This window comes from Indicator indicator, chromosome 14, assembly GCF_027791375.1.
Source record: "Indicator indicator isolate 239-I01 chromosome 14, UM_Iind_1.1, whole genome shotgun sequence".
Classification (NCBI taxonomy): Eukaryota; Metazoa; Chordata; class Aves; order Piciformes; family Indicatoridae; genus Indicator; species Indicator indicator.
The window spans coordinates 235,927-250,314 of NC_072023.1; the positions used below are offsets into that span (position 1 = coordinate 235,927).

The window sequence follows — 14,388 nt, forward strand, 5'->3', positions numbered from 1 at the left end:
AGCCTTCAGCAGGGGAACCTTCTGCATTTTATTTTAAAGAGGTTCCAAAGCAAGGTCATACCACAGCATGTTAGAGTTCCTTCCTTGGGCTTTGCTGGCTGAAACCAGATGTTTGCTTTCTGGACATCCTGGCTCTGTGTGCTTGCTAACTATGATGGAGAGGCCTGAGAAATGATGGATCTGAGTTAAAAAGCTTGCTGCTCAAGCCAAGGAAATTGGCCACCACTCTTAACATCGTCTCTTTTTATCTTTTAAAGGGCAACACTTTAAGGAAAATCCTCCTGCATCGCTACTTTAAAGGAGACTATGGAAGTGGTGTGAATGGGCCTCTGTCTTGCAGCTACGGCAAACCTGCACCAGTGGGAGGTAACTCAGTGTGGACCATGCATGTGGTCCAGAAACAGCAGCACTGATTTCTCTAACAGGCACCTTGGATGTGCTCCAGAGCTTCAGCTGGCAAATTAATCCAGTATGTTCTGTAGGGAGGTCGAGGAGAGGTGCATCGGATCTGCTGTGAGCAGCACAGCTTGTCCGACAGGGCTGCTGTGCCTATGGTGGTGCCAGAGCAGGGGCTGCCTTGCATCCCACAGTCAGGCATTCAGTTCAGGGCCAGCTGGTAACACCGTTTTCATTTGTCAGCAAATCCACCTCCAGAAATTCAGTAAAGCACGAAACATGGGAACAAAGGTGTTGCTGTTGCTGGAAATTAAAACAAACAAACAAACAAACAATTAAATCCCAGATCCTTTCTTGATACATGGATAAAACAGGGGGAAAAACTTCTCCCCAGGGTCATGGTTAGGTAGTGGGACAGACTGTCCCGAGAGGCAGCAGGATGTGTCAGCTCTATGCTGTCAGCAGGAAGATGGAGTTCCTGGTCCCTGTAGGTGCCTTAAAGCCTAATTTTTTAATGATGCTGTTACAGAAGCCATGGGAGGTTACAGAGTGGCTTCTGGACAGCACATTTGCTCCCTAACAACCAGTGGAGTAAAGCTCTGCTCTGGGTTTTAGTTCCATCCCTAAAAGATGTGTGGCAGCTTGGGGATATTGTGCAGCTTGGGGGGATTGTGCAGGGCTTTCTCACACAAAATCTGAGCCCTTGTCATCAGCTGAAGCAGCAGTGGCTGCTGAGGCAGTGGTTGCTGTTCCCTACAAGTGAGAGCTTTGCTCTGTTCAGGGCAGTAGCACATGGCTATGGTTTTCCTTATGCAGTGATATCTGTGCACCAGTGAGTACGGCAGGCAAGATGCTCATTTGTGCTAATTAAAGGTGCAGGGTTTAATGACTTAAAACCATTTAACAAAATTCCTTAACCCCCACACTTCTAATGCGGATTACCTCAAGCCTTAAAGAGCAACGTGCTGTTCATGCGCTGGGAGCCTCACTGGCCTAAGCACCCAGGTGGAAGTCATGGCCATAGCCAGAGTGGATGTCCCAGCACACAACCCTGGTGTAGATCAGCCCAGTGTGCAAATCACTGTCAGAATGGCTCAGGTGGGAAGGGATATCAAAGCTTATCTCCTCCAACCCCCTGCCATGGGCAGGGACACCTCTCAGCTAGACTCAGCTGCTCAAGGCCTCATCCAGCCTGGCCTTGAACACCCCCAGGCAGGGATGAGGCAGCCACAGCCTCCATGGGCAGCCTGTGCCAGAGTCTCACCACCCTCCTACTCAAGAACTTCTTCCTCAGCTCCAGTCTGAAAATCACGACAGAAGGAGGATTCAGGGGTTTGGTTTATTTCCACTCTTGGAGCCCCAGACTGCAGTGTCACAGAGCAGCAGTTTGTGTGGAGAGGAATTCTGCCTGGGACAGCATTCCAGGAGGAAGTTTGTATTTTGCTCCTGTGTGCAGAAGGCAAAGCGTTGTCACTGATGGCTTCACTTTCACACATAGCTGTGAAACAAACACAGTGCTGTGGTTTTTGTCTGATTTGTAGGTGGATTCTCAGGGCAAGACTCAGACAAGTCTGGGGTGACCATGTTTGACATTCAGTGCCTTCTGGACAAGGAAGGGGCATCAGAGCTGGTCATAGATGTCATCGTCAGCACCAAGAACGACAGGATCTTCTCAGAAGGCATTTTGCTGGGCATTGCCCTGCTTGAAGGTGGAAACACCCAGACACAGGTATCCTTCTCTGCCTTGCTCACACTGACTTGCAGGTGCCAGAGCTGCCCGGTGCCCTGACCTCTGTGAAGAGCTGCTGGCCACAGGGCGTGTGACAGGCACCTGGATGGAGCGTGTGGAGGGGGCATGTGGCGGAAACAGAGGGGGCATGTGGCAGGCACGTGGATGGAGTGCTCTGTCCTTGTGCCACAGCCCATGGTGCAGACTGCTCTGCAGAAGCAAATCTTTCCCATCTGTCCCTCTCTGGGCAGCACAGAGCTTCTCTTTGTCTGGTCCTTGCCCCATCAGCATCATCTCCAGTAGTGCTATTAAGCATGGCAGTGCTCTCTGATGTGTGTGTAGCAGTAAGTTACTTTCTGGGAAGGTCTGGGAGGTTTGTCAATACTCCCAAGAACTGTTGCAGAAGTGCAGGCTCCCGGTCCAGAGAGAACAGCTGCTTTGAACTACAGGCTCCAGCTTTTGGGACTCATGTCCCCCTCAGCCAGCTTCAGCTAGATGAGATAACTGTTTGTTCTTACTCTGTCATCAGCAGAGTTACCATAAGAGAATCACAGAATGTTGGGTGTTGGAAGGGACCTCCAGAGATCATGCAGTCCAAGCCCCTGCCAGAACAGGAGCACCCAGGTCAGGTCACACAGAAACACATCCAGATGGGTTTTGAAAGTCTCCAGAAGGAGACTCCACAACCTTTCTGGACAGCCTGCTCTAGGACTCCAGCATCTTCACACCAAAGAGGTTTCTTTTCATGTTGAGGTGGAACCTCCTGGGTTCCAGCTTGTACCTGGTGATCCTTGTCCTGTCAGTGGGCATCACCACAAAGAGCCTGGCCCCTTCACCCTGACACCCACCCCCTGTTCATAGACATCGATCAGATCCCCTCTCAGCCTTCTCTCCAGCCTCAACAGAGGAGGTGCTGCGAATCACTCCCTGCGTTTCCCCTATCTCACCACTGCCTGCGAAGGGAGCCTGAAACAGTCAACTTCACCTCCCTGCAGGACTATAGATGTTAAGTGAGAGGAATCCCATCCTCTGTCTTTACTCTGTAAGAAACCACACCACCATCTGTGACCCTTAGAGAGTGGCCAGAAGATGTTAAAGAAGTGCAGTTTTGCTGCAGCTTTCTCAATTGCTGGGGGTTGTGAAAAGCTTTTACTTATAGGTTGAGTTAGTAAAGTGCTAGAAAATGTGCTCAGCCTGCTTGGCAGTGGTGCTAAAAGATTGGACTTTGTGATCTGAAATATTAATTCCATTTTTTGTGTGAAGCTCAAGCAGTGCCTGTAGCCCAAGCTAGATCCTGCAGGTCAGGTGTTCCAGGTTTCCTCATGCTACATGCCAACAATCACTTCTCCCCTACTTGTGGGTGGAATATTGTAACTTTAGAATGCCTGGAGAAATGGAGAGTGTCACAAAGGGATCCAACTTTACTATTGTGACACATAGATTGCAAATAGCAGTGTTCACTATTTCATCCCAGTGTAAAACAGTTCCAGCAGTCTTTGATACCAGCCTTGTGTCTCACATTGTGCAAGAGCTGGCCAGGCAGGGGCCAACCCATTTTCTGTCTGAGGGCAGTAACTGTTCATCATCTGTTTCACCACAACTGGTGTGCTTTGGTCCTTCTTGCTTAGAAGACTGATACCTAAGGAATGCCTTTTTTTGCAGTACTCCACCTACCAGCAGCTGAGGGAGCAGAAAAAGTCAGAGAAGTTCTTTAAAGTCCTGTATGACCGCATGAGGGCTGCGCAGCAGGAGATCCGCTCCACAGTGACAGTGAGCACTGTTGACCTGGGCAGCAAGAAGAAGGATGAGGACAGTGACCTGACCACGTCTGTTCCCAAAAGGAGAGGTAAGGAGTACCCATGTCCGAGTGGGGAGGTCTGCCTTATGCTCCAGCAGCATCCTTGCACCAGCACGCTGCGCTGGGCAGTCAGCCTTTTTATCCTCATCCTCTGCCTGCTCTTCTCTGCGCTGGAGGCCATCTCTTGAGCTGCCTACAAGGAATCTGTGGCAGCTTATGCCAGCAGTAGATACACAACCATGTGTTTAGAGCAGCAGCAGCAGAGCCTGCTGCTAATGGGGCTGTTTCACAAGAGCAAGCCCAGGAATTGATTCCCCACCCTGTGGTCCCTCCATTGTTCTCATCATTTATTGTATATGGGAGAGAACTCACAGAGCTTTTTGTCTTTGTGTTCTGATTCACTCTGGTTTGTGGTTGGTTTGGAACATGCTATCCCTGCATGAGGCTTGCTTTGATACTCTTTGCAAGTTGCCTAGAGGTCTTTGAAGAGCTAGGCAGCAGCAAAGAGAGAGAGAGCTGCACTCGTTGTGTGGTTATTGTTTCATCAGCCAGGGGAAAGAGTTTCCACAATTAAGGAAAATTACCATCTTTTCAGTAAAGGATTCAACCCTGCATCTGAAAGAGGGTATGAAAGGACAGTTAACAGAAGCATCTTCTGCAACCTCCAAGGCTTACTCTGTGTACAGGAGAGAAATGGATGCAGAAATAGATCTCATAGGCTCAGGAACAGAGGCTGCAAATGCAGAAGAGAAGTCTGCAGAAGAAGCAGTCATGAGCCCTGCCATTGCCATCATGCAGCCAATACTGAGATTTCTTCAGCTGCTGTGTGAGAACCACAACCGAGAGCTCCAGGTAAAGGGTTTGTCTGAGCTGAGCTCCAGAGGAATGACTGAGGAGCTGGAGCTCCACAGGGGAAGGAAAACACAGCCCTGGTTGGCTCCTGTTACAGAACAGGGCTGTCTGAAAGGTGCTGTTTCTCTTAGCCCGGGGCATGGAGTAGCCCTGTTCAAGAACAGCTTGTATGCTCTGGATGAGCTCCTGGTTTTATCCTCAGAGCTGCAAGGAGACACCGCATGGCCAGATGGAATCAGGAGGTGTGGGCACAGATCCCGTGCACGCCTGGTGGGTCACTCACGCAGGCCTGGAGACCATGGGAGGTTTCTGGGCAAAGTTTTGGTACTTCTCTTTTCCCTGGGCATTGTGGTTGAAGGCTCAAAGATGCTACATGTGTCCCAGCTATGAGTTGCTTTGGTAGGAACTGCTGTCCCCATAGCAACCCTGGCAAGATGAACTCTTAAGTTGTCCCCTTCCATATATGCATGGGAGAGGGTTGTGTTCGACTTGACTCTAACAGTCTTCTTCTTTGGTATTTTTTTAATGTTCCGTTTCTCCATCCACCAGAACTTTTTGAGACATCAGAACAACAAAACAAATTACAACCTTGTTTGTGAGACCCTGCAGTTTCTGGACTGCATCTGTGGCAGCACAACAGGTGGGCTGGGCTTGCTGGGGCTTTACATCAACGAGAGGAACGTGGCTCTGGTGAACCAGACGCTGGAGAGCCTGACAGAGTACTGCCAGGGCCCGTGCCATGAAAACCAGGTATGGCTCAAGGCACTCCTGGCTGCTCCAGAGTGTGCCTGGGCATCTCTGCATGCTTGTAGGGAGCCCTTCAGGGTTCCTAATGGCAGGAATTCACTTGGGACTGCTGTGGCTGGGCTTCACATGTTTCACCTGAGCAATGCCTCCAGTCAGAACTCAAAGCAGACTCTTCCTGTAGTCTGCCTGCTTCTGCAGAAGCTTTCCAGGCCTCTTGGAAAGAGTTTCATGTCTTATGTTACTGAGTCTGTGGCTTAAACCTCACCTTGTAAGACTGGGCTTAGATTCACCGCTGTGGAAGAACACTGTGAAGACAATTTTATATTCTTCCTTCTCACAAATTCTGCTTTTGCTGCTCTGGATTGCTAACATTTACTTCCCCTAATTCACATAACTGCTGCAATGCTGAACTTACTACCCTGTTACACTGCCTAGCAGCATCTTTAGTTGTGGTGTCAGCAGTGTCTCCTGTGCCTTGCTTGATGCAGCTCTTCAAGTCCTATAGCTGGGGCTGGGGAGATGTCTCTTCAGTGCCTGCTGAGGCAGCACGAGAAGAGAATGACGAGAATGTAGCTACCTGCTGCTGTGTCTGATCTGAAGGGAGCTGAAGTAAAGTTGTCACAGTGGATGAAACTGCACAGTTTTTGCTATGGATTGGTTGGTAATGGGGAAATGGTGGTGGGTGACATTACAGGGACAGCCTATTCTGGGCACTCGAAATAGCTGAAGAAGCACAGGCAGTATGAGTGCTGCTGCCTGCAGGTGCACCAGTGGAGTGTGAGTGCTGTTGCCATTGCTGGTAGTCACCTGGCACTTTGAAAGCAAACAGACAAAAATTCTCCACTGAGCAGGAGGCTAAACAGTTACACTTGATCCACTGATGAATGGGGAAAGCATCTGGGAAAGAAAAGCATAATTACAGGACTAGAGGTTAAAAAGATAAATAAATGTGTGCTTCACACACAGCTAGTGTGTTCTCCAGAAGCTACCTGGAGCAGCACTGGAGGGAGTTACACTTTGTTCCGTAGGCCTGCCTGCTGGGGAGCCATTGGAGTTCTGTGCTATATACCAGCTGCAACTGTGGATCAGAGGCAGATGCACAATGCTGCTGTTTTCATTTTCCCCTCTGTCTTTCTGGAAAGAGTGGTCAAGCACTGCCCAGGGAGGTGGTCGAGCCCCATCCCTGAAGGTGTTCAAGAAACCTGTGGCCATGGCACTTGGGGCCATGGTTTATTGGTGTGGTGGTTTGAGCTCTGAGTTTAGGAGCTCAAATGATAATAGATATAAATTCCTCCCCCAGCCCTTCTCCCTTTTTTCTCAGCAGGGTGGAGAGAGAGAGAAGAGGAAAAAAAAAAAAACAAACTCATGAAAGAAATATTCTGAAGTCAGTTTGGAAGTAGGAGGAGTAAATTTTTTTCTTTTTTCACAAAAGGGAAAGGAAAAAAATTAATTTTTTTACATATATATATATATATATCAGTAACGGGGGGGGGCTCACAGAGGTGAGGGATGAGGGTAAGTGGGAAGGAAAAATATACAAAACCAAGCCTGGATGGCCTTGTGTTCCCCTGGATGTCGGTGGATTCAGTTGAGAGAGAGAAAGGGCCCCAGCCACGTGGTCCGGTGCAGGAGACAGTGACAGCAGCAGCAGGAAGTCCTCTCGAGCAGACGAGGCAGGAAAAAAGGGAAGAGCAGCAAGATATCCGCCCTTCTTATAGGCTTGCTGGACAGGAAGGGGAAGTGGAATAGACCACCTCTGAGTCAGAGGACCACCTTCTCCCAGCAGGGGAGGGGCCAAGCCCTCCCCAGATTAAATTTCTTTTGTCCACCTGGGGCTGGGTTCTTCTCAGCCCTATCCAGGATGGGTGTGCCCCAGCACAATTGGCCATAGTGGTGTTGGGTTGATGTGGGACTGGATGATCTTAGAGAGCTTTTCCAGCCCCAACAGTTCTGGAATTCTACATTCAAGCGTCTTTGCTGTTTCTGCATGAGTGTTCATCTGCACCTGGCAGTGCTACTGTGCACTGCTGGCTGTGGCTTGTGCCGCTTGGTGCCAGGCCCTGCAGGCATGGTGTAGCTTGTGCCACCCTTTTTCCAGCTGTGTCCCTTTGGCAGTGCTCTGTATTAGGCCAGTCTCCCTCAGTACCTCTTGTGGCACATTTTGAGGCTGCTCTGCTTTAGCTGGGAGGTTTGCTGCTGTTACCAGGCCTTTCAAGCTGTTGGTCCTTGTTTTGGAGGTTTGCTTGCATGCATATTCCTTCCTGCCTTCCCTCTGTGTGTCCCTTCCTCTTCTCTTTCCCCCTCCTGCCCTCCTTCTTACTGCCCTCCCTTCTCTTCCAGACTTGCATAGCCACCCATGAGTCTAATGGGATTGACATTATAATTGCACTCATCTTGAATGACATCAACCCTCTTGGCAAATACTGCATGGAGCTGGTGCTTCAGCTAAAGGTACAGTGGCTGTGAGTCTTTGTATTTACACTGCAACAGTAGCCGAAGGCAAACCTGAGCAAGAGCTGTAGGCAGCCTGGCATTTACTCAGTCTCACCCAGAGCAGAACATCGTCAGCAGCTTTTGCAAACAAACATTGCAATGAGTTCACCTCAGCTGCTGAATCCTTATCAGTCCCTCCACCAGAGGCTAGATGGGCTCCTGGATGAGTTTCTCCAGTGTGTGCTGCTGTATGCAGAGGGGAGCTCTGCAGCTGTGCTGCTTGACAAGCAGGTAGAGCTTGTCCAGGATCAGCCTTGGCTTACTGCCTTCTCTTGCCTTCTGAAGGAAGTATGGAGAACAGGAGAAGCAGCACCCTGAATGTGTGCTCCAGGTGTGAGACAGCATCACTGCAGGCAACTTGTCCTCTAGGATGAGAGCCCAAAGCTTTCTGAACTAGTTGGGTTGTCCCAGGAAGACAAAAGAGCATTCTGTGTGAAGTGGACTACAGGTCCAGGGAAAATCTGGGATGAAATCTGACTGCTTAAAAGGAAATGTTGCCAAAGAAGGCAGAAAGTAGCTACTTGATAGTGTGCATGGCCAAGCACTGTCTACAGACAGCAAAGGAACACCTGGAAAATGTTCACCACAGGGGGAAGGTGGAATCAGGTGCAGCCCTAGCATTAACTGCTGCAAGGATCATAGCTGTTGTGGCTCCGTTCACAGGAGGCTTCCTCCTTCACCTCGCTCTTGCTTTACTGGCAGCAGTTGTGAATGATACCAAAAGTTCACCCTGTGGAAATGATTCCAATTTTACAGAACCACAGAGTCATTTGGATTAGGCACTGTGGTCTACTTGCAAGAGTTCACACAGCCCCATCTGCAGCAGGGGATGCTGAGGGGATGCTGTGGCAGGTGAAGCAGGGCAGCCACACTGTGCCAGAAGGGACTCAGACCTCCAGACCCATTCTTCTTCTCCTGCTGAGGGCATCTGATTGAACTGGAAGCCAGACAGGTCTCCAAAGCCCAAGGCACTGCTGGGTTACTGCTGCTGAAGCTGCACAGTTTAATCTTGGGACAAGTGTCAGTGAAAAGCAGCCAGCTCACAAAATTCCCCCAGGAATCTTTGGTATTGAAACAAAACTCCAGGGATGTATGAAAGCAATTTTGGTTTTATTTAACATTTTATTACTTAAGTAAGGATCACTCAGTCTTCATGAAAAGCAAAAGAGGAAGGAAACTGCCTGCAAGGGGAGACCTCTTCGAGGTTGTTGAGTATTGCTCTAGCAGAAAGCTGTGGCAAGAGCTGCTAGGTGGGCAACAAGGAAGGGAAATGGGATTCACTGGCTTGTGCTGCCTGCTTCCCAGTGCTTAGGATGCTCCTTCCAGCACAGTGTGCAGGGTTGGTTAGCTGCACAGTGTGTTGAAAGCCCTCTTGAACACATCAGGGAAAGGAAAGTTGTAAGTAGTTTAAAACCTTACCTGCTGAAAACGTGGCCCTCAGCATCTCAGCTAAAACAAATGGAAAGGTTGCTAATCCATGGAGGAGAGTGCAGCTGGCACTAACTTGGGTTTGTGTCTCCAGAACAATGCCTCCAAGCTTCTGCTGGCCATTATGGAGAGCAGGCAGGACAGCGAGAACGCAGAAAGAATCCTTTTCAACATGAGACCAAGGGAACTGGTGAGAAAACTTCTGAATATTCATAAATCTTTGGACTGACAAAAAGTACAACTCTGTGGTTCAAACATTTTTAAATGCTGTGCATCTGAGCTGAGAGGTGCTGGCTCAGAGCATCAGGACAGCCCTAATGCACACAGGCACTGGCAGAGGATCCAGCCTGCATGCTTCCAGGCCTTACAGCTTGGCTGTTTTCAGCCCTTGCCAGCACTTCCCTCTCACTGTTTCTCTAACTTCTGCTAAGAAGGCTCTGCTGGACTGCCTCCAAGTGCTCTCTGTCAGGGACTGGCCAGGTCAGCCTGTGCAGCTCCAGAAGTGCGAGCAGGATATGCCTGCAGGGAGGTGTCCTCTGAGCTCTGTGCTCTGGAGCAGCTGTGATGCCTCTCTAGGTCCCCAGAAACTGTAAATAGGTTGGAAATATGGAGAAATGGTTTTCAGTCCAACTGACTGTGTAGCAGCAGGGACTGAAGAGCCTCTCTTGTGGGAAGGTCTGTGGGCATCAGCCCTGCCCTTAGGCACAGCTCAGTGGCCTGCTGGTTTGGTTGCATCACTGCTCAGGTGGCTTATCAGCACAAGGAGGGGAACAGAGAACTTCCCCACCTTGGTGCTGAGAGAGCCTTTTGGGTGTTTTGGGCTTTCTCCAGCACCCTGTCCAGATCTGTGTCTTTCTCTCCTCTTTGGCTGAGGTATTTTTTTTCTGCTAAAGGAGTGGGGAAGGCTGAGTGAGGTTGCCAGGAGATTGTGGCTGCTCAACACCACCTGCCCTGTCTGCAGACCTGTCCTCAGAAGCACTTGTGGGAATACCTGCCCACAAAAGCTGGACATTTGTGCTCCCTTCTCATGATTGCAGTTTTGCTGCTAAGAAGTGTGGCACTTTGGAACTCCATAGGCACTTCAAGGTTGTCTCTGTTAAGTGTTTCTCTGATTGCTCACACTTCTTGCAGAGCCGTAGGACACCCATCCAGGCTTGAGTGTGTTCAAACTGTGCCTGTTCCTCGAGAATGTCACTGATGGATTTCATCTCTCCCTGGCTGGGCTCTCTTGCAGGTGGATGTGATGAAGAATGCCTACAACCAAGGCCTGGAATGCGACCAGGAGGAGGAGAACAGAGATGATGGCATCTCCCCAAAGGACGTTGGCCATAATATCTATATCCTGGCACACCAGGTACGTTCTGTTTGGCGTGTGATTGATTGCTTTGGGGTGTGATTGCTGTGAGGCTGCTTTGCTGCGTGGTTACTTCCACCAAAGTGTTGCAACATTCAGTCTCACACAGAACCTGTCTGATCAAAACTGAGAGCTTTCCCTTGTGATTTCTGACTGACACTTGCGTGCATCATGGCTTTGTCTGGGGAGCTGCTGAGAGCAGGCCCAGCCAGCGGTCTCTGGGCAGGTGCAGGCACTCTGCAGGGCTTGGGGGGCTCTGTTTGTGCCAAGTGAGAGTGCAGAGCAGGGCTGATGCCCCCTTGCCTTGTTTGTGTCAGTCAGTTCATCAATGACCTTATGGGGGTAGCCTCAGTGGTAGCCCCAGGTGAGCTGCAGCTGAGAGGATCTCTCTGGTTTCATATGTGTTGGCTACCCAGCAAGAGGAGCTTGACCTTTCTCCTCTTTTCTGCTTTCAGATTCTGTTGTGCTGCTCTGCTCTTGAGCCTTTTCTGGTCACTTTACTTCTCCACTGGTAAGAGGCTGGAGGTTTTTTTTGAAGGAGAGATGAATTCCTGAGAGCAGCTGGTCTCAGGAGTGTCCAGAGTAGTGTCAGTACTTTTAAATTAGGAGAGTAAAGATTTCTGGATCCTATCATAAATGCCAGCAGCTGGCATTTCATGAGGGCCCAATCTTCAGAAGATGTTTTTAGTAAATCAGAAGAAATAAACAGATGGGGATAGGGAGTGTCCTGCATTCATTATGCTAATTAAATGTTGTTAGGACTTGAATACCCAGTGGGAAGGGTGTCCTTGTACTGGTGTTGGGCAATGTTTCTTTGAAGCAGGGAATGCAGAAACGGTTACTGAGCTCTGCCCTTCCCGCACACTTCACTAAGTCTGGTTCTTGGAGTGTTGTGGGAGTGACCCTTAGCTTTTCCTGCAGCCAGTGAGGCTCTTCAGTCCCTCTCCTGACACTTGTGACCACTTGCTCTCATTACAGCTGTTTGGTAGCAGAATGAAGACCAGGAGTTCCTCCTTCTGCTGTTGCAGCCTTCAAACACAGACAGTTTATTTTGGGGAGCTCAGAGTTTCGGTTTTTGTCGTTGAGCTCCTCAGGCTGATGCTGGCTTCTGCACTTTGCCACCACTGCATCCTTCCTTGCCCTTCCTGTGGCTGACTTTTACCAGAAGTAAAAGGCATTACTGTAAAAGTTTGACCCGCAGTTCATGGAAGGTTATAAATGTCAGAAGCAAGGCTGAGATTTCTGGCACCACATCTCCCTCACAGCCTCCCACCCCCTGCCCCAGAGGCAGCACATAGCATGTGAGTGTCAGTGAACATTTGTGCATCACAGCTGGGTGAGCACCTGGGGCACGAGGGCAGCCCCTGACTACTGAATGTGCCAGGGCATGGCATCTGTCTCGTCTCTGCCAGGTGCTTCTCTGTCCTCTCTACTCCTCCCTTTATTTCTTCACCTAGCTCCAGTGCCAGTGCTGTGCTTGGGCAGCACCAGCAGCTCTGCTGCCCTTCTTTTGGAGCCTGGGTGACCATAAATGGATGTGCTGCTTTTGTTGCTGCTGTTCAAGCAGGCTGCACTTGGGTTTGCAGGGTTAGTAAGGCTGTCCACAGAGCCTTCATCTTATGTCTCTGTAGCAATTACAAAAGCTTTTGACTCCAAAGAGTTCCATATTTACTCGCTTCCTACATGCAGCAGCACTGCTGCAGGACAATCAAGTTCTTAATTGGTTACCCCAAAGAAAAGAACTCATGAAAGGCTTTTCAGGTGACCACTGCAGCTTGCTGCCTGTTAGTTCTGACAGAGTTGCAGCAGATTGTTCCTGGAGCCAGCGATATTTGTGTCAGCTTCCTGACCTTGTCCACTTACTCTGAAGACTGCAGCCAGGGGTTCCGGCAGTGCCCAGGGCTGTGTTTGCTGCCCTGGGCTGCAGGACAGCTCTGGCATTCCCAGCTGGATGCAGAGTGTCTCAGTCAGGCACAAAGCCCAGGCTGATGCACTGGACCTGTCAGCAGGGCCTTTACTGGGGAGGCTCAGAGGAACATGAACCAACCTTGCACAGCTGCTAGCCAGTCTGTAGCCTGGGAAGGGTGCACCTTAGAGAGGTGTGGAGGCTTCTCCTCGATCCAGAAGGATGTGAGTGGGCACGAAGCAGGGAAGCAAAGTCTAATACTGTTAAACTTTCCGTTTTTCAGTGCTTTGGGAATTCCTCCATCTGGCTTCCAAAGCTGTGCAGGAGCTGGGGGGCGCTGACCCCTTTGGGGGTGCACCTTTTGTGCTCAGCCACTCTACTTTGCATGGATGCTGAAATTCCTTGCTGGAGAGGGGAGCACAGGGCTTGGAATCCAACACTACCTTTGTAACCTCCGAACAAATAGAAGGGCTGCTTTGGGTTTTTTATGAGGCTAAGCTACAATCTCCTTTAAATCCCAACAGAGTACCAAAGCTACCTGTACTTAAATAATTTCCTAACGGCACCAAGACTTAATGAGAAGTCACTTCCTGTGCCCCTCAGGTTAGAAGAACTTCATACTGCTTGGCAGCAGTGCAGGTACACAAGTACAGCAAGGTTTGAGCTTGTCTGGTCCCAGAGCCACTGATTCCACGGAGTGAAGATGCAGGTCAGTTGCGTTTGGAGCAGTAGTGCCCATGCCCGTGCTCAGCAGCTGCTGTGAGCAGTTGGCAGCTGATGCTGGGGTTGTCTGCCCCAGCACGTGGTGGCAAGTGGAGAAAGGTGGTGTAAAAATTGAACAGGACAAGCTTCTGAGAGCAGAGGGTGGTCACATCCATCCTGTAGCATAAACCAGGCCCTCAGGAAGAGTAGCTGTGAGTTGTGCAATAAGGATGCTCCCTTTCTGCAGGAGGGGCAGAGTATTTTGAGCTGAAAGGTGTCATTGTTTGCAAGGCTTTGCTGAGGTTTGCAGGTTTGGGGGTTGGTTATTTTTTTGTTTGTTTCTCCTTAACAGGGAAGCTCTGGCTGGTAGCAGTGCCAAAAGAAAGAGCTAATGGGGACCAGTCCTAAGCACTGTGACTGTCAGGGGACTCGTATCCTTGGCTGCCAGACCTGCAACTTCTGTCTTCTAGAACTTTGATGCTCCGCATGTTGTTTAGCAGCTGTCACCCTGGTGAGACAGGCTGTGGCATGGGAGTGACACTGGCTAATTAAATGTCAGCAGAGGCAGAAGCTGTTGCAAGGCTTTTGCACTGAGAGTGCCAGGACTGAACCAGACACCAGTGATACACGTCAGCCTCCTTGCAGCTCATTAGGATGGTAGAGAACAGTGTGGAGACACAGTGTGGAGGCTGTTACAGGCCCTTGGCACTAATGAGCATGTGAAACATTAAACAAATGTCTCTGGCTCATGCTAGGTCTCAAGTTCAAACCTTGGCAACTTGTCCTTCCATGTTTTCTTTTTCTCCCCTTCCCCTCAGAAGCATTCACCTCACAGCCCTGTCATGGGGACCTCTCTTGTTCCTGCTGCTGTCCTGCTGGGCTGCTGAGAGCTCGGATTCAGGCTGGAGCTTGTTCCATTGGGCTGTCCACTAAGGCTTTAGCTTGTTTTCATTTGTCTGGTCCTATTTCTCTAGAGCAGATCT

At 49.9% G+C, this 14,388-nt stretch overlaps 1 protein-coding gene across 3 annotated transcripts in view; it reads left to right on the plus strand.

Annotated features, from left to right (window-relative positions):
• Positions 1-14,388, plus strand: part of ITPR2 (inositol 1,4,5-trisphosphate receptor type 2) — a 175,758-nt gene that overhangs the window by 134,294 nt on the left and 27,076 nt on the right. For 2 of the 3 annotated variants that reach the window (XM_054386630.1, XM_054386631.1), the window contains exons 38-45: positions 258-366; positions 1,938-2,125; positions 3,788-3,971; positions 4,519-4,775; positions 5,325-5,525; positions 7,863-7,973; positions 9,538-9,633; positions 10,678-10,797. In XM_054386630.1, the coding sequence (XP_054242605.1) occupies positions 258-366; positions 1,938-2,125; positions 3,788-3,971; positions 4,519-4,775; positions 5,325-5,525; positions 7,863-7,973; positions 9,538-9,633; positions 10,678-10,797 (1,266 nt within the window). The remainder of the gene's footprint in view (positions 1-257; positions 367-1,937; positions 2,126-3,787; positions 3,972-4,518; positions 4,776-5,324; positions 5,526-7,862; positions 7,974-9,537; positions 9,634-10,677; positions 10,798-14,388) is intronic. The other variant, XM_054386633.1, reaches the window with a different exon arrangement.